Genomic DNA, 19,815 nt, shown 5'->3' with positions numbered 1-19,815 from the left:
GACTTACAGATGATCCTCCAGCAGGTCTTCAGAGGCAGTAAATCGCACAAGAGGAGACTGTCCATCTTCTTCCCATGGAGCAGCTCACAGATTCAAATCATAAGCTTTTAAATTGACAGCACAATTCCTTACCACTAAGGCAGGAGGGTGATACCTCTATGTATGCCTTTGATTGGGTGTTGTTACTGGGGATGCATTACCTGACAGTGTACACGCCCCCAGCAGATTGACGATGTTCTCATGGCTTCCCAGGTGAGTCATCATTTTGAGTTCTGACATGAGAGCTTCTTTTTCAGAGCTGTCTGCCTTTTCTGTGATTGGAAGAGCACATACGCGTAGAATACAAGGAAAGCAGTAAAAATAAAAACACCAAAATAAAAAAACCCAAAAACAACCAAAAAACTCACCCCAAAACCCCAATATTTTAAAAACAATTTCTGTTTAAGTTTGTTTTAGTGTAGTTTGGATGAAAGTTTATAGAGAAAACTGTCCATTCAACAATTTATGCACTTTTTTGTTTCATTAACCTGACTGCATTCCTCTCAATGTCACAGGACTCTTTCTATTTCTTCCCTAGGTTTCTATTCATCCTTCTTTCTGGCCTTTTGAGCTTTATTCTTGGGCAAATTCTGCCCTTTTCTTCTCACTGGTTGACTGTTCTGAGCAGTGTGCAATCTCTCCAGTGTTCCTGTTCACCATAAAGGCCTATCTATTGTTTGCTGGAAAGTTGGGCCACTGGGTTGGGTTCAGTTCCTGGCCTGCAGGGTGATTAAGGACGATAGCCTTGGGGTTCCACCAGTCTCTATCAGACCAGTAAGTTGGTTTCAAGTTTTATGATTTTTAGTCTTATCCTTCATTTTTCTCCCAAAGTATCTAGGGTCTCAACCTGTGACCCTTTTGGGGCAGTCACTGTAGTAGCTGGGTACCATCTAGTTCTTTTGGTCTCAGGGTTGTGGATGATGTGGTTGGTGTGGTCCATTAGTCCTTTGGACTAATCATTTCCATATTCCTTTTATTTTTTCCTCATTTTTGCACCAAATAGAGACCAACAATTGCAAATTAGAAGACTATTCTCAAGCACTTAAGACTCACACCGATATTCTTCAAAGTAGGCTATATAACACTATCTTTGTGACTCTATTAAACCAAGTGACCATGATGTCTCCTGCCTAAATCTATGGTCCTGAGCTCCCAGGTCCAGCAACTCATTCCTTCAAAGTGTTTAGTTATGGCTAAGAAGTTTCCATAACTTTTCCCCCTCTGCTGTTATTAGATGCTATTGAGTTGAGTATGACTCATTGTGACCCTATGAATGATAGATCTGAACCCTGTCCTAACCTATTCTGTGTCAGCCTCATCATCTCTGACACACTTAAGCCCATTGCTGTAATCACTGTGTCAACCCACCTCATTGAGGGTCTTCCTCTCTTTCACTGACCCTTCATCTTTCCAAACATGATGTCCCTTTCCAAAGATTAGCCTCTCCTCACAACAAGCACAAAATATGTGAGATGAAGTTTCACCTCCTTGCCTCCAAGGAGCACTCTGGCTACAATTTTACCTACAGAGTCCACTATATTCATGGATATATTTGCAACACATATGACTCAACAGTACACAACAACAACATAAAAACGTAAGTTGGAGATGAAAATAAAGGTCAATGACTGCAAGCCACTCCATGGAAGCAAGACCTGGAAATTTCCTTGCATAAAGATTACAACCTAGGAAACCCTATAGGGAAGCTGTGCTCTGTCAATGAGTAGTTATGAGTTGGAATAAGCTGATGACACCTAACACACCACAGAGTTTATGTTAACAATGCAAGAAAGAGCATCTGCTTGCAATAACTACCTCTCCCAATGGTGACTCAAATAGAAACTGAACAAACAGATGATGAAGAAGAGTCTGCATTAGAGCTCTTTTATATTCTCAAATCAGTTGACACAAACCTCAACCTGGAAGCATGGCTAGTAATGGCCATTAAAAAAATGGTGGAAAACAAAATGCTTAAAGAAGATATTAGTCTATAGGATAGACAATCTACATAAACCCCAATTTCATCTACACTGAGACCAGAAGAATTAGATGGTGTCCAGCTACCACTACTGACTGTTTTAATCAGGGCCCCAAAAGGACTCCATGCTACATTCTAAAGACATTTCTCTCTTCTTTTATCTTTTCTTCATTTGTAATGTTTGTTGTTACATGCTGTAAGTTATAAGTCAGCTCTGACTCGGAGACCTTATGTACAACAGAGTAAACCCCTACCTGACCCTGTACCATTGTCATAATTTTTGTTGTGCTTAATCTCATGTTACATCTTGTTGGAGGTTTTCCTTCCTTTTGCTGACTCTTTCTCTGCTTTTCTAAGTATGATGTCATACTGTTGAACAGAACCTCAAAGTCAAGCAAAACAAAACAACAAATATACTTACTGAATTCTTTTAGACTAGAGTTCTCCCTAAGACTGCTGTCCTGTGGCCAGCTAGCTCAGTTGGTTAGAGTGTGGTGCTAATAAGAGTACTATCCTGAGGTACTCATCAAACTCTGAACCAAAACTAACCTCTGAGGTCACCTTTTAGTCAAATAACAGAATATCATAATAATATTAATGAATATAATCTGTAAGCACTGTGTGTCCTAAAAAATAATAAGCTCATTTGCATAAGACCAACTGGTCAATAATGACTTTAAAATAAAGGTAATAATGTAAGGGAGCTGGGTAACTAGATTAATGCAACTGGAACAACCAGAATGAAAATAATGAGAATGCTCATTCAGTGTGAAGAAAATAACTGAAGTCATTGAACAATGTGTGCAGAAATTGTTGGATGGAAGTTTAAGCGGCTGTGTAAAGCTTCACCAAAAAACCCCCAAGACAAAATATGACAGAAAATGGGAAGAAGGGGGGACTGCGTCTCCTTGTCTTCATACATCATTGCTGCTATCATTCCACTTTACTGTACCTTTCAGCATTTTGACTGCAACCTGGATTGAGACTCCTGTTTTACTAATTCCATAAGCTGTTGCATTCATCACTTTTCCAAAAGCACCCGATCCTAGGACCTTTCCTGCAAGATGAATGACGAGTAAGCACCTTTGAAAGGTTTCCCAACAGGAAGGAATTGTTACAGAAACTCTTGCAGCATTCAGTGCTTACCAAACTCTAAATTTTCTCTTGGAAACTCCCATTTGAGATCATACTCAAATTCTCGGAAATCAATGTAGAAGTACTCATTGTCCAGTGAGCCAGTCACCTGTACCATTTGCATCTGGCTTTCATACCTGAATTGCTGCAGGGAGGCATGAAAGAATCTGTTGAGAATAGGCAATTACTCAGGAACAAGAAGTAAGGATGAATTTTTACTTTTGGGGTTTTTTTTTACCTTTTTGTACTTGTGATAAAGTAGCATAGTTAAAACCACAATGAAGGGAAGACAAAGTCCAATTGTTGCATAGAATGAGATGTTGTCTTGGATGAAAGGGAAAGGATCTGCAAAGAGTTCCACCAAGTGATGATTAAGACTTTCTGTCTGCATTACAAATAGTATTTATTACAAATAAAATACATATCTCTATTGCATATAGTAAAAATTATACACAAATAGAAAAAATTATAATATCTTCTATCCTGTTTGCATAACCACTGTTTTCAATCCTCACAATCCCTCTACATGTCCTCTACTCCCCATCAGATAAAGTTCACATAAAAGAGAAGGCTTCATGGTGCTCCTAACTGAGGACGGGCAGTTCGAATTTACCAGCTGTTCTGCAGGAGATAGGAGTCAATTTTAGTCACAACTGACTTGATGGCAGTGGGTTTTGATTTGGTCACATAAAAGACAAACTGAAAATCTGTTTCTTTCCTATAAATTTTTCAATATTTCTGAACACATTTTTTTCTAATAATTTAAGAAGCTTCAATGCATCCTGCTAAGGGAAAGACATCAGTCTGGAAAAGCTAAATATTGTCTGATCCCAATAATATTGGAAAAGATAATCTATATAAACAATAAAAAGTTAGTTGCTGGGGTCTGAGAGGAGGGATGAAACAGGTGGAGTCCAGTGCATTTTTAGGGCAGGAAATTATTCTGTAGTTTACAATCATGATAGACACATGGCATGTATTTGTCTAAACCCGAGGGCTGTACAATGCAGAGTGAACCCTGATGTAAACTGTGGACTTTAATGAATAATAATCCATCAATATTGGTCCACCTACTGGAACACATATACCACAGGAATACAAGCTGTTAATAACAGGACAAATGATGTGGGAAGGGGGCATACATGTGAAGGTTTCATAGCACAGTATTTCTGTAAGCCCAAAGCTGTGCTAAAAGTCTGTGAAAATTTTTATTCCAATGAAAACATCATTCATTATGTTCTAAGACTTACACTTGTTTAAATTCACAGAATAAACAATCCAAACTCACCAGCATTGAGTCAACGCTGACTCACAGAGACCCTGTAGGACAGAGCAGCATCGCACCACAGGATTTCCAAGGCTTATATCTTCATGGAAGCAGCTTATCTCAACTTTTTACCAAGCAGTTACTGGTAGATTCGAACCACCGACTTCTTGATTATCAGTTCAATTCTTTAACTACTATGCCACCATGGCTCCTTCACAGGACATGCAAGTCATTTGTTTTTGGTGGTGTTTTTTTATTTTTACTTTTTTCTAAGATGTCTAAATTCAGTGACTTGATGGCACACAACAACAACAATATATTCTGTCTATGAAGATCTTTAAGTGTGTCTGGGCAAGTTGTCAATTCTAAACTATCAGTACAGGCATCTAAATTTCAAGTTGATTTCATTTAGAATAGTGCTTTAAAACAAACAAACAAACAAATATAGGGCTAGGATCAGGGCAAATAATGGTGTTCGGTCAAAGGAGGAAGCTGAAGCTCAAAATCATTTGCTCTGATTCATTGGGATTGGTCTTTGAGTTGAGGTTCACAGTGTTGAGAGTTATTAGTGTATGACTACAGGGAGCTCTGGTGGCCTAGTGGTAAAAAACTGCATTGCAATCCTGAAGGCACATGGTTTGAATCCACCAGCTTCTCTATGGGAGGATGGACAATCTCCTCCCATGTGATTAACAGTCTCTGAAAACCTGCTGGAGGGTTAGCTATGGGTCATTTCTGACTTGAGGGTGTACAACAACAACAACATATGACTACAAGTCATGACCATGACAACATAGGGGATTGTCACTCTGAACTACAGGGTTGCTTTTTCACAGGGGACTCTTGCTTGACTCAAAACCTTTCTCTACTCATGCACTGAGTAGTACATTCTCTTAGGAAATTATCCAAATATAAGGAAACATCAGGCACTAACTCAGCAGTGGGGAATTCCTGACAGGGCCGTGGTAGGACAGCAACTGCTCATACCTGATGAGGTCAAAAGGATTGTTTCACAAGAGTTGCCCACGGAATTGTAAGCGCAGCACGTGACCATGAAACCCTTCATTGCCTCACTGATGTTGAGGGTACTACTTGATATCCTCTGTCCGAATACTTTTCTGTGAGCTTTTTTACTCCAGATGCCTTCTGTGATTTCATCTGTGCAGCTGCAAAGGCATGGCAGACAGAAAAGTTGGGTAGGTAGGCTGGTATTATAGCAGAAACTAGGGTTTCTATTGAGAACACTATAAAAAATTCCTTCATTAATAAACGTCAGGCTTACTGGTCAGATAGAGGCTGTAACTCAACTGTCAGCCAAACAACAGGCTTATAAAGTGACCTGTAACACCAGCGAGTCAGTTACCCTTTAGAGTAACCAATCATATGGAGTCAAAGGGCAGCATTTTCCCAAGGATAAGGCCCCAGAGGCAGGAAAGTGTAAGACAAAGTATTAATGGAGATGAGAATCATAGGGAAGAAGCAGGAACTATGTAACTACATTGAGGGAACTGAAACTAATGACATGAATATAAAGAATGGATACAAATGGTTGGATTAAAACCAATATGCTTTGACAACTTACACTCATAATACAATAATTTTTAAAACTTTAAAAAAATTTATTATTTTGTGTGTGTGTACCGTCAAATCAGATCTGACTGGTACAGGAGGAGATTGTTCCTCTTTCTCCAGCAGAGCATCTGGTGGATTTGAACCATCCACCTCTGGCATTGCAGTACACCTTCTTGCCACTAGGCCACCAGAGCTCACCAATAATTTTTTTAAAAAAGAAAAATTCCTTCTTTAGACATTAACAGAAGCATCTATGGCCACTGAGAATGATGTATGGTAAACATGTTAAAGAATTCACCATTTCTTCTTCAACTGCTCATGAGACAGTCTCCCTATATGCTTACTGCATCAGGAAGCATTTCACTTTACTGCAGCTTGCAGATACTGGATTTTTTACAAATGTTTAACAACTCCATATTGAATAAGTCTATATGGCACCATTTTTCCAACAACATGTGCTCATGTTAGGTCTCTCTGTCACATTTTGGTCCTTTTCACAATATTTCAAACTTTTTCATAATGCTATTGCACACTTAATAGATGATAATAGGGTGAAAACCTAACTTCCTATGTGTGGGAAACCAAAAAAAATGTGTCTGACTGGCCTTTTTGCAATATTTGCTTTACTCAGTGGTCTGGCACTGAAAAAAGGCACTATCTCCGAGGTATGCCTGCCTGTTAGATAGAGAGTGTGTTTTATATCCTTCTGCTACAAGAGATACTAATATTTTCATTACTTGGTAGATTTGTCTGAGCACTTCTTCCAGGTCCAAGATGGTAACGGGTATCCATCGGAGGAGCAAGAAGCCTGATTTGCTGATACCTCAGCCAGCACTTGAGGTTTCCCTGCAGAGAAGAGCATGTGAAAGTAATTTAAGACAAAAGAAAAGGCAACATCCTGCTGCATGCTGCAACATGGGTGAGCCTTGCAAACAAAATACTGAGTGTAATAAGTCAGATACACAAAGATAAATGTTTCATGACCCCACTTACATGAGTGACAGGTAGTCTTCCTCTGACAAAGTACTCAAGTTACTATGAATCACAATTAAAATTGTCCTTTCTCTTTTCAAAATTGCATCATCTGTGAAATGAACTACATATAATGGTGCAACATGTTGCTGATGTTGTCATTATCTGGAAGTCTATTGGTGATGTTTCCAATTTCAAGAAAACAAATAGAGATTGGATATATAAAGATACTGATAGTACAAAACAATAATAATGGAAACAAAAGAAAAATGAGGTATTCATCTTATGTCAGAACTGGCTTATGACAGAGTCACTGGGACAGAACCCCATCATAAGTCAGTGACTACCTGTGTATAGAAGAGGCAAATGCAGAGACAAAAACTTACGAGTGGTTTGCATGAATGGGATGGGAGAGGGGAGTCTTAGCTCAGGGGACACTGAACTTCTCTGTTAATGGTGGTGGGAAAGTTTAGAAATGGGTAATGGGGATAGCTACACAGCATAATGAATAGAATCCATGTCACTGAATAGCATTTGCTAAACATGTTGAATTGGTGTTACATGGGGAGCTCTGGTGGCCTAGCGGTAAGGAGCCACGCTGCCCATCCAAAGGTCCACCAGTTACTCTGCAGAAGTCTGGACAATCTCTTCTTGTGCAATTTACACCTTCTGAAAACCTGCTGGAGGGTCAGCTGAGTTAGTTCTGACTCAATGGTACATGACAACCACAGTACATATGTCTACTTGGGGGAGGGGCTCATTTTCTTAAGGTGGGTTCATATATGACAAACAGATAGAGAAAATGACAGAAAGTATGTAATGAATGAAGAAGGTTCTGTCAAAAGACTAGGGCATTTCTAGCCATAAAAGGCAACTCTGATTCTCAATGCAGTCTACTTTATAATGCATAAGATACCTACTTTGGACTTCTTGGAGTAGCTGGGTGGTGTTATATACTCTTTAGTACATGTAAACAATTTCTATTCTTGCAAGACATACAGCCCAAATTCTCCTTAGAAACAAGGATGGTGAGACAGCCTTTCACACATTTGGGACATGTTACCAAGAGTGACCAGCCCCAGGAAGGACATTCTACGGACTGCCAAAAGAATGAGCTGATGTCATGGAGGACGCACGGCCCAAATGCTCCACAGAAGGAGGAACAGTAAGACTTTGTCTCTTGTACTTTGGACGTGTTATCGGCAAAAACTAGTCTCTGGAGAAGGAACAGAGCGTCATGCTTGGAAAAGTAGAGGGTCAGAGACCCTAAACGAGGTGAGCTGACACAGTGGCTGCAACAATGGGCCAGAACAGAGCGATGGTTGTGAGGAAGGGACACAGCACCCCAATGCCTAGCCACTGGACACCACTTCTCCACTGCTAGGTTGTCCTATCCAGATCTGAAATGTAGTGCTTCATTCTGCTGCACATGGGGCCACTGAGCCACATCCAATCCAGGGTACCCAACAGAACAGCAGCGGCCTCCTAAATGGAGGGGAAATAAATGTCTGTTTGTAAAAGAAATTTGTTTACTATAATGGGTATTCCTGTTACAGCAGCATTAGGAACCTAAGCCACCTGGTCAAGTTGAAGGTCAGTGAAAATAACCCCATGAGATGTATCGTCACAGCAGGTACAGGAGTGAGATACAACAGCAACATCTGTGAGGAAGACACACAGCCCGGGCATGGTTTCCGCCTGTTGTTGGAATCAGTTCAATAACCCCTAACAACAGAACATTTGTTCAGGTAGTATGGCACTCTTGGGAAATGGCTTCAGAGTTGACTTCTGATGTTGGCTGGTATGGGCTGCACATCCACCAGGGTAGCGTGGGCTCCTGGCAGGTGCTCTGTTCCCCACCCCTCCAACCCTCTCTTTAGGCCTCTGGTTCTGCTCTTTTCTTGCTTCTCCCTGTGCCATGAGGTCACCACAGCACTCCAATGCCTAGCCATTGGATACCACTTTTCTACTGGTAGGTTGTCCTATCCAGATCTGAGACGTAGACCCATAGCTATGTGCACACATCAACATAATTCTTAGCTTGAGGAGAAGCTATCCAAAAGATAAGAGTATCAACAAAACATGCCCTCTTATCTTTACAGGTCAAAACCCAGTGCAAATTATAGAAAGCAATATGACTTCAACCATTCCTTAAGATGAACTTTGGAAGAATTAAAACTCAATAAAATTTTGCTTAACATTTGTTCAGTAAAGTCACAATACTACAGCATGTTTTGATAGGATATGGAACAGATCTTTTCATTTCTGAAAATGAAAACAGGGGTGTACATAAAACAAGCCAGTAGGTTTAAGAGCACAATTTCCAAATGCATAAACATTTATTTTATTTTATTTTATTATTTTTGTGTGAGTGTACCATCAAATCAGATCTGATTGGTACAGGAGGAGATTGTCCCTCCTTCCCCGGCAGAGCATCTGGTGGATTCAAACCGTGCACCTCTGGGATTGTAGTTGCAGCTCCTTACCAGTAGGCCACCAGAGCTCCCCCAAATGCATAAACATTTAAAAACAGCTTTACAGCATTAATTTTGTCTTGTTGTTGTTAGGTACTGTCAAGTTGACCACTCATAGTAAACTATGAACAACAGATCTGAACCCTGCCCTATCTGGTGCCATCCTCATCATCTCTGAGTCCATTGTTACAGTCACTGTGTCAATCCAGCTTGTTGAGTGTCTTCCTGTCTTTCTATGATCCCTCTACTTTTCCAAGCGCAATGCCTTTTCCAAGGACTGGTCCCTCATAACAACATGCCCAGAGTATGTGAGAAGAAGTTTCATCATCCTTGTCACTAAAGAGCACATTAGTTGCACTTTCTCCAAGACAAGTATGTTTGAACCTTTGGCAGTCCATGGGACATTCATTTAGTACTTTTCCAACAGCACCACTTAAAAGGTCTGATTTTTCTGTCATCCTTATTTGTTGTCTAAATTTGTCTTAGTGCTGGTATAACAGAGATGTCTAAGTGAATGATTTAATGAACAGAAATATATTCCCTTACAATGTAGGAGGCCAAAAGCCCAAATTCATGGTGTTGGCTCTGGGGAAGAATTTCTCTCTGTGTCCTCTGCTTCTAGGAATTGTAGGAGCGCAGGAATCAAAGTCCAAAGGACATGCTCCAGAGGGTCTAGGGTTCAAGTCCCTGTTCAGGCAAATGGCATGCTCCACATCCAGCTCTTCTTTTTTTTGTGACACTGAGATTCCCTCCCTGCTGACTTTTCTCCCCCTTTTATCTGCGAGAAAAGATGTCACATCAGGGGAAATCCTTTTAAATCATATCAGGACTGTGATCAGTCATCGCATCTCACCCTTCATCATTTTAGGACTGCTTGTTTTAACCAGTTGTGACTGTGTACCATGAAGTCAGAGCTGACCCATAGCTGACCCGCCAGCAGTTTATCAGAGGCAGTTAATCACACGGGAGGAGATTTCCCATCTTTCTCTTGAGCAGCTGGTGGATTCAAACTGAGTGCGTCAAGATGGAAGCACCGCTCTTTACCACTAGGCCAGCCACCAGAGATCCCTTATTTTATCAGTCATTTATCAATAATGTGGGATTATCATATAAATTCCACATTACATTATTACATACAGTATTTTGAGAGGGGACACAATTTTGTCAATGACACTTTCTAAGCCATTACTTAGCTCTTCCTAGTTAAGGTTAATAGAGAATTAAGGAATGACAAAATTAAAAGTATAGGGGTTTGTTTGTTTTTTAAAATTTTACTTACGTTTTATATTCAGTGTAAATACTTTTGTGAACTGGGCATCATCATTCTCTGCATGGAATGTATATTCTCCAGGCTGGTGTCTATGGTTGCAAAACTTAGATACACTGTTTGAAAAAGAATTGAAGACATATTTAGCCATGTGTCTACAGAAAATGCTAAAATGAATGACAGCTGCTTAGGAGAGTCTTCCTTGAGACACTGACCCACTCCTCCAAGTTCAAGGAAAAAGACCAACAGGCAGCACCTACATCACTAGTATTTGGTAACTTTTTTAGAAATTAAAAATTCCAGGTACCACCCCAAATCTACTGTGGTGTTAGAACTTTGAAAAATGGCTTTATATTCATTGCATTAGCCCTCACTGAAGGCATGGTCTCTCTAGCTACCTCAACTGTGGGCACATAGTCTTACAAATAATCCACAGCTGTGGGAACAATATGAGAGAGAGCATTTTCCACACTGTGAGGAGACTGTGGTGAGACTATGGAGACTGTGAAGAGGCTGTAGTAAGGTGTAACCTGACAGAATCCTGGAGATGAAGCCAAAGTTAAAGGTTTTGCTTCTGGACAACTGAATAAAGAGTTGAGCTATGACTGCTATAAGACAAAGCCTGCTGGATGAGTGAGGAGACCAGAGGTTTATTTTTGCTGCTGAACTGAACCTAGACTTTCACTTGTTGACTGAGAAACTGTATGAACCAATTGAAGAGTTGTGCCTTGATGTTAGTCTGTCTTGGAGCTGCTGTTCACTAAACCTGAACTTTTACTGTATGATATCCTTTGTCTCCATCACCTCCCAAACTATTTCTGAATAAACACCACAACTGTGAGTAAAGTCTGTGAGTCTATCTGCAATAAACATTGGATCCAATAATTCATAGAAATAGGTGCAGGAGCATGGAGGATGGCATGTCTGACCATGTAAATATTTGGTACTATGGATGTTACTGATGGGGACAGCTCCACTTTATGAAGCAGGTAGAAATCAGACTCAGCCTTCCCTATGTTACCACTGCTCCTTTTAACACCTACTGACTCAGAGTCTATGCTTAAGATGATTCCCATGCAATCTGCAGGCACATTCTTTTTTTATGTTTTTATTTTATTTTTATTTTATTATTTTTGTGTGAGTGTACCGTCAAATCAGATCTGACTGGTACAGGGGGAGATTGTCCCTCCTTCCCCAGCAGAGCATCTGGTGGATTTGAACAGTGCACCTCTGGGATTGTAGTTGCAGCTCCTTGCCACTAGGCCACCAGAGCTCCCCTTGGCACATTCTTGTTTGAGACTCTGGCCTAGACCGGAAAGAGGTATATCTTGTATATCTTCTGGATCTTCCCACAAATGTAGAAGATTCTTGGAAGGTGGTGGACACCATAACTTCCCTGCTTCCTGAAAGGCTGTGTCTTTGATGTTGGCCCAAGGCAGGACCTATGGCCAACCCTGGATTCCTACTCCTGTTCATAATGATGAGCACTCACAGCCACGGAGCTTCTGGAAGATTCTTTGTGCAGTCTCAGCAGACTCTAGTACCTATGTGGATCTCTATTACCCATCCTCACATTCTGACGTGGATAATTTGCTATAGAGGACTATACCCAGGGCCTAGGCATCTCTGGTGAGGTGGTCCACAGAGAGCTGCCCTGCTAACCCAAAGGCCGAGCCACTCTGCTGGCTCAAATCCACCTGTGACCCTTTGAGAGAGACACGGGCAATCTTCTTCCACGTGACTAACAATCTTAAAAATCCAATGGAAGGTCAACTATGAGTTGGTTCCATTTCAACAGTACAGAGAGAAAGACAGACAGACAAACCCAATTCCTATCAGGCATCTGGGATGCTGGAGACTCTAGCAGGATACTGAGTATTCTAGAAGAGGCAGGTTAACAAGGAAGGTGAGCTCCTTGGGTTGCAAAACACTACAACAATAGTTGCAACAATGAATGCACGCATGTCAGTGATCATGAAGAAACCACATGTTCTGTTGAACATAAGGCTGCCATGAATTGAAGCCAATTCAACACAACTAGCAACAACAGAAGGGGAGCAAGGTGCTATGGAATATGACTTAATGCACTCAAATTAATCTCCAGAATTATAGGAGAATGTGGGGTAAGTGTGATCACATTGTGGGTGCTGTCATTAAATGCTATAAAACAAAAAGGTATATAATCAGAATATATGAATGGTTGAATTATAAACCAATGTACTATATTAAATTTTCACTCTAATTACAATTAAAAAAAACCTCAAGCCCCCCCCCCCGCCCCCCGACTCAAGTCTACTGCTGTCAAGTGAATTCCAACTCACAGCAGTCCCACAGGACAGAGTGGAACTGTCCCACCAGGTTCCTAAGCCATCTTTACAGAAGCAGATTGTCACATCTTTTTTTCTGGACCAGATAGTGGATCCAAACGTCTTATATTCTGCTTAGCAGCCCAATGCTTAATCTAATGTGCCACCAGGGCCCCTTCTGTAAAGATGAAAGTCTAGGGGACTTTATGGGATAGTTTTACTCCATTTCATGGGTCACTCTGAGTCTGAAATAAACCAGACGTTATCCAACATTTACACAATGGTGGAGTGAGAGTTCATGGCTCTGACTCAGTGAAAGTTTCATGTGGTCTGAAGCAGAGCATTTATTAGTCTTTTAAAAAAACTTGCTTAGTTGGCTAGAGAAGGAAAATTTCTTAGTCCTGACCTAGTTCTGGAAACAAGAAGTAAATGTCTGGCGAAGTGGAAGTGATGGAAAGATTGGAGTAAAGCCAAATGATAGCCTTAAGGGGCAGAAGGGTCACTGGAGTCTCATGTGATTTCCAGATGTCATCAAGGCAGACTATAAGTAGGCCAAAGAAAGTGGGATCTGTTCTTCTCAAATGAAAGCCATAATTCTAACTCATAGTGACCCTCCAGCTGGTCTCTGAGACTGAAAATTCTTATGAGAAGAGACTATTCTCCCTTGGAGCTGCTGGTGGATTCGAACCACCAAATTTTTTTATTAATAGCCCTATCACATAAGCCACTATACCACCAGAGTTCTTCGTGTTTCTCAAAGGGAGCATGTGTTATGGCCAATGGGCTGGAAAAGGAAGAAGAAAGGACATAGGGAAAAAAACCTGACGAAACTACCCAATGTAGCTAGTCAGGGAGTATACCCAAGGCACCAGTCACTGGGACAGAAAAACAAATAATCAATTAGTTGCACTGATGACAGTATTTATCAACACCTATGTAAGGCAGCTCTGGTGGCCTAGTGGAAAAGAACTGCACTGTAATTCCGAAGGCACTCAGTTTGAAGCCACCAGCTGCTCCACGGGAGAAGGATGGATAATCTCCTCCCACGTGATTAACTGCCTCTGAAAACCCACCGGAGGGTCAGCTATGGGTTAGTTCCAACTTTATAGTAAACAACAACAATATAAATGTAAGATGTGTGGGAAATTATTTCAGAACCCCTATGAGAGGCAAATGATTAACATATATGACTGCTAATCAAGAGGTTGGAGGTTGGAGGCTGCCAGGAGGCACCCAGGAAGAAAGGCCTGGTGATCTGTTTTCAAAACACCAGCGGTGGAAAATCCTGTGGAGCCCAGTTCTGCTCTCATGTGCACAGGGTCACCAGGAGCTGGGGTCTGCGTAATGGCAACTATTTATCTTTTTCTTTTAGTAGTTTATCCTTTGTCTTTTTCCTTTAGTAGCTTTTGAGGTTTAGGAGCTCTGGTGATGCACTGTTTAGAGAACTGACTGCTAATAAAAAGGTCAGAGGTTCAAATCTACCAACTGCCGAGCAGGAGAAAGCTGTGGTGGTCTGCTTCTGTAAAGATCACAGTGTTGGAAACCTTACACTGTTGCTGCTTGCTGTGTGCTATTCAGTTGGAAACCAGCTCATAGCTGATTCTCCAGTGGGTGGTGAGAGGCAGTAAATTACACAGGAGACTGCCCATCTTTCTCCCTCAGAGCAGCTGTGGATTCAAACCACCTGCCTTTGGGCTGGAAGCACAATTCCTAACCACAAGGCGACCAGAAGTCCCTTGGAAATCTTAAAGGATGATTCAACTCTGTCCTGTAAGGTCATTAATAGTCAGAATCAACTGTGCAACAGAGTCCGGCTTAGAGGACAATGCTCCTGGAATGTCTTCACTCCTCTGAGCAATCTCCGTGAAAGAAGCTGGTCCCAAAAATTCCACCGAGACCAGCTGACCCTCCAGGCCACCTGATTCTGCATTTTCTCCAGTTTCCATCTGCTAACTGGCAAGACCAACAGGAACGACAGGGTGGCTGACTAGCCTCCGGGATTCTAGGGGACTCACCAGCTGAGGCAAAGGAGTTCAAGGCTCCATTTTTCCCTTGGGTTTTTTTCTGAACTTGGCCTGCTGGCATCAGCAGTGAGGTCAGAAAGTCCAAGTTTACAGTGAAATCACCTCTTGTGACTCAGAAGGCATGCTCTCGTTAAAACTATGAATAAGGATTTTCCCTCCATCCCATCAAAATGCAGGTCACTTTTATTTTCTGTTTCGTGCCAGAGGAGAAGTACTGAGAAAGGGTACTTCTTCCTCACCTCAGAAATAATTTAACTACAAAGTAAAGGAGGCCTTGTCCAAATGGGAAGGGATTATCCCAGGAAATCAGAACACTGGGAATCTCGTGGGTGTTTTGGGGCAGCATTGGGAAAGAAGAGCGACAGGCTGAGGAGGGGTGTGCATTTGACACCCACTCAATGGCAGTGACCTTTCTTTTGGTTTTCTTGTCTTTTTAAAAAAGTCACCCGAATCAGGAAGCAGGATGGATCCTATCTCCCTCAAACAGGAGATTGTCTGGGGCTGGTGAGCAATGCCAGAGCAGAGGCTTACATTTCTGTTAGAGGAAGATACTGGGGGAGAGTGTATGCTGAAGACTTTCTGTTACTCTGTATGAGACCAAGCAGTGGTTAAAGCACTAAAAGCTCAGCAGTTTGAATCCACCAGTGACTCTGCAGGAGAACCTACCCAGCAGTCTGCTTCTGGAAATATTTTAAACCCCAAACCAAATCCCACAGCATCCGTGTTGATCCCTACTCACAGTGACTCGGGCAGACACTGAGTTATACCCGGGAGGACAGAGAGAACTGCCCTGCAGAGTTTAAGGGCTGGCCTTCACTGGAGCAGGGGTCTTCCTACAGATTCACACCAAAGCCCACTGCTGCTGCGTCCGTTCTGACCCACAGAGACCCTCCATCAGGTTTCAGGGGCTGTACCTCTTCACAGGAGGAGACTGACCATTTTCAGCCAAGGAGCAGTTGATGGATTCGAACTGCTGACCTTTTGGTGGTGGTTGTTGTGTTCCATTGAGTCAGAATTGACTCACAGCAGACCCTCCACTGGGTTTTCAGGGTCAGTAAATAGCACAGGAAGAGAATGCCTATCCTTCTCCCACAGAGCAGCTGGTGGATTTGAACTCCCTGCCTTTGGAGTGGCAGCACAATTCCTTACCACTAGAGCCACCAGAGCCTCCTGACCTTTTGGTTAGCACCCCAATACTTTATGCACTACACTGTAAGGGCTTAGAAACCCTATGGGACAATTCCACCCTGCCCTTCAAGGCTGCTAGGAGTTGGAATCAACTCCAAGGCAGTGGGTTTGTTTTTAGAGGATGCCAGGCAACCCCGGTGAGGCAGTTAAAGCACTCTGTTGCTAAACCAAGAGTGTACCGTGGGAACCCACCAGCTGCTCTAAGGGAGGAAGATGAGGCCCTGGCTTCCACAGAGAGAAGAGCCTTGGAAACTGTATGGGGCCGTATTCTGTACTACAGGGATGCTGCCGGTCCAGAGAGCTTGCTGGCAATCGGTTACTTTGTTTTTAATGTGGCCAGAAGGGGCTGGTCCCTGGATATGGACACCATGCGTGGCCAAGTAGGGTGTCAGCAAAAGAAAGGGACACCCTCAACCAGATGGAGTGACAAGGGGGCAGAGCTGGGAAGGGTGGAAGTGGATACTCTTTGTTCCTGTGGGGTCATTTTACCCATCCTACAGGGTCGCCGTGTGTTGGAATTGACTCTACACCACAGCACAAGTTTGGCTTCATTTTGGTTAGCCCACGGCTAAGGAGCCCTGGTGGAGGAGCGATTAAGTGCTTTAAAAGGTTGGAGGTTTGAACCCATCAGCTCTACAGGTAGGAGAACTAAGTTTTGTTTATTCTCTGTGAGTGACGTACATGAAGGCTCTCTGGTGGCACCGTAGTTAAAACACGCAGCTGCTAACGGGAAGGTCAGCATTTCCAGACCCCAGCTGCTTCTCAGGAGAATGCTAAGGCAGCCTGCTCCGCCCTCCAGGGTCACCATGAGGTTAATACACCCTGCTGTTCGGGGCTTTGCGGAAGCAAAGAACCAGGGCTGTTGTCACAAACAGCAGAAGTGAAAGAAGCCTAGCTTTGTTTGGAGCCCTTGTATTTCACTGTCCACAAACACCTTTCTCCTCCTTTCTGTAAACACTCAAGCTTACTGCATTTAAGAAGAAAAACAAAGCAGTGCCTCCCAGCGGTGCAGTTCACCTCTGTGTGTGTCCAAGGGAAGCATGTGGATTGGGGTGAGGGTGGGGGGCACCACGCTTCTTCCCAGATGCTCAGCTAATGCCTGTCTGAGCAGAATTTAGAGTCAGAGAATCAGAAAATGAATATTTTGAGAAAGAAGGGGAACATGTGGATTGGGCAGGGCCAAGGAGAACATTTTTGAGGAAGCTACTAACTACCTTTGGGCTTGTTGTTAAGATAGTCCTTGAAGAAGGATAGCATACTTGGGAAGGTGGAGGGTCAGTGCAAGAGGAAGATTCTAAATGAGGTGAACTGACACAGTGACCTGATACAGTGGTTGTAATGATGGGCCAGAGTATTGAAGAGCGATGACGCCAGTCTGGAGACTAAAGTGCATGTGATCCAGGCCATAAGCTTCGCAAGTGCTTGCTATTCATCACAGAGCTGGACAATGTCTAGGGATGATGGAAAGAGAACTAATACCTTTGAGCTGTGGTGCTGGAGAAGAGGGTTGAATATACTGTGGCCCACCAGGAGAACAAACAGGTTCATCCTAGAGAGATGAAGCCAGCCTTTTCCTTGGAGGCAAGGATTCTGAGGCTTTGTCTGACATACTTTGGGCATTTTGCAAGGAGGGTCCGGTCGTTGGAGAGGGACATCATGCTTGGAAGGGTGGAGGGATGGAGAAAGAGAGAGAGACCATCGATGAGATGGATTGGGACAGCGACTGGGGTAAAGAGGGTAGGTGTGTCAGAGGCAGTAAAGTTGTCGCAAGATAGAGCAGATTTCAGGGCTGTTGTCCATAGGGTCACTATGAGTTGCCAGTGACTCAACAGCACATAACAACAAGGATGGCTCAAGTATAGTGGTGATAATGGAACTGGCACAGAATAGGGCAGGGTTCAGATCCATTGTTCCTAGGGTCGCTATGAGTCACAAAACAATAATTAAGTACCTATACTGTCCTCCTAAGTGTTTAAACCATGCAACTGGGAAAGCTCAGGTAGATCTGGAATTTATAATGACATCACTAGGATCTCTGGTGGCACAGTGATTAACAACGTGGTTGCTAAGTGCGAGGCTGAATTTGATCCTTTTCCAGACATTCAGCAGAGGCAATCAGCTCCCATAGATTACAGCTTTAGAAAGCCCATTGGGCAGTTCTACCTATAGAATCAACTCAGCAGCAGTGGGTTTAGTTTTTGGTTTGTGAATAACACCTATAGAGACAGGAACAGCTCCTGGTTGGTGGCAATGGTTGCAGTGGTTGACTGCTAACCCAAAGGTTAGCAGTTCAATCCACCCAGGGGTGCCCCTAGAGAAAGCTACTGTCCTTCTACTTCTTAAAACTCAGCCACTACAAGCCCTCTGGAGCCCTGTTACCCTTTCACACACATGGGGGCACCATGAGCCAGTGTCCACTCAAAGTTGATTGGTTTCTGGAGATCATGGATGGCACCGACAGTTAATGTGCTAGACCTCTAATCAAAAGGCTGGAGGTTCAAGGTCATCCAGAGGAACTGGGAAGAAAGGGCAAAGTCATCATGAGTTAGAACTGACTCAATGGCAAGTGGGGGAGAATCTCTGGGTGGTGCAGTCAGTGTTAGGAGTTCAAGTCCATCCAGAGCTGCCTCGAAAGAAAGGCCTGACAAAAATCAGCCACCGGTAATCCCGTGGAGCCCAGGCTCTAGTCTGACATACATGAGGTCTCCATGGATTGGAGTTGCCCTGGAAGCTACTGGAACAAGTGAAGAATATCCTGGAAACATCAGTCAAAATGAGGTTACCAGGATGACTGGAGAGTTACAACCAAATTCCAAGTGAACACAGAAAGGCAGGTCCGCACCAACTTCAGGGAGGCAGATGAGGAAGTAAATTGGAGAACCGAAGCTGCGAAGGTGAGGAAGCTGCACAGAGCTGGCACACGCCACGACCACACCAGGGCTTTGTCAGGACTGTTCTTACAGGGACATGTCAGTCACAGATAAAAGACGATAGCCAAAATCCCATGCCATTCTGTCTATAAAATCATCTCGTCACACAAGTAAACCCCTGCATTTCACACACAGTGCACTGCTATCGAGTCCATTCCAACTCACAATGACCCTGTAGAATCGACTCGTGGATTTCCACAGAAACCCCACAGGCTTCCAGGGCTAACATTAGTCTTTATGGAAAAAGACTTCCTTGTCTTTCTCCCACCCAGTGGCTGGTGGGTTCAAACCTCAGTCTTTCTATTAATAGCCAAGCACTTTTAACTGTTGTCCCACCAGGACTCCTTCCCTACTGAAACAATTTACTGTTGTGAATTTCGAGTCATAGCAACAATGCAGGACAGAGTAGAACCACCCCATGGAGTGTCCAGGGCTTTCCAGAAGCTGACTGGCCCATCTCTCTCCTGCAGAGTGGATGATAGGTTTACACTACTGACCTTTCGGTTAGCAGCTGAGCTCTTCAACCAGTTCTCTCTCTCTCTCTCATACACACACACACACACACACACACACACACACACACACACCCCTACCCCTCAGTTAAACTCTGCATGGTCGGTCACAGGATGCTCACTGTCCTGTCCTTTTAATGTGTTCTTAAATT

At 43.0% G+C, this 19,815-nt stretch overlaps 1 protein-coding gene across 1 annotated transcript in view; it reads right to left on the bottom strand.

Moving 5' to 3' along the window:
- The window catches only part of FLT3 (fms-related tyrosine kinase 3), a 114,137-nt gene that overhangs the window by 33,117 nt on the left and 61,205 nt on the right, over window positions 1–19,815 (bottom strand). The window contains exons 10-16 of the mRNA XM_006894088.1: window positions 10,716–10,819; window positions 6,728–6,836; window positions 5,406–5,584; window positions 3,390–3,496; window positions 3,164–3,296; window positions 2,970–3,074; window positions 201–311 (exon numbers count right to left, since the gene is read on the bottom strand). Of these exons, the coding sequence (XP_006894150.1) occupies window positions 201–311; window positions 2,970–3,074; window positions 3,164–3,296; window positions 3,390–3,496; window positions 5,406–5,584; window positions 6,728–6,836; window positions 10,716–10,819 (848 nt within the window). The remainder of the gene's footprint in view (window positions 1–200; window positions 312–2,969; window positions 3,075–3,163; window positions 3,297–3,389; window positions 3,497–5,405; window positions 5,585–6,727; window positions 6,837–10,715; window positions 10,820–19,815) is intronic.

This window comes from Elephantulus edwardii, unplaced genomic scaffold (genome assembly GCF_000299155.1).
Source record: "Elephantulus edwardii isolate Elephantulus edwardi_28Jun2011 unplaced genomic scaffold, EleEdw1.0 scaffold00134, whole genome shotgun sequence".
NCBI lineage: Eukaryota > Metazoa > Chordata > Mammalia > Macroscelidea > Macroscelididae > Elephantulus > Elephantulus edwardii.
The sequence above is the reverse complement of the archived record's forward strand: the minus strand, read 5'-3'. Positions and strand labels throughout refer to the sequence as shown.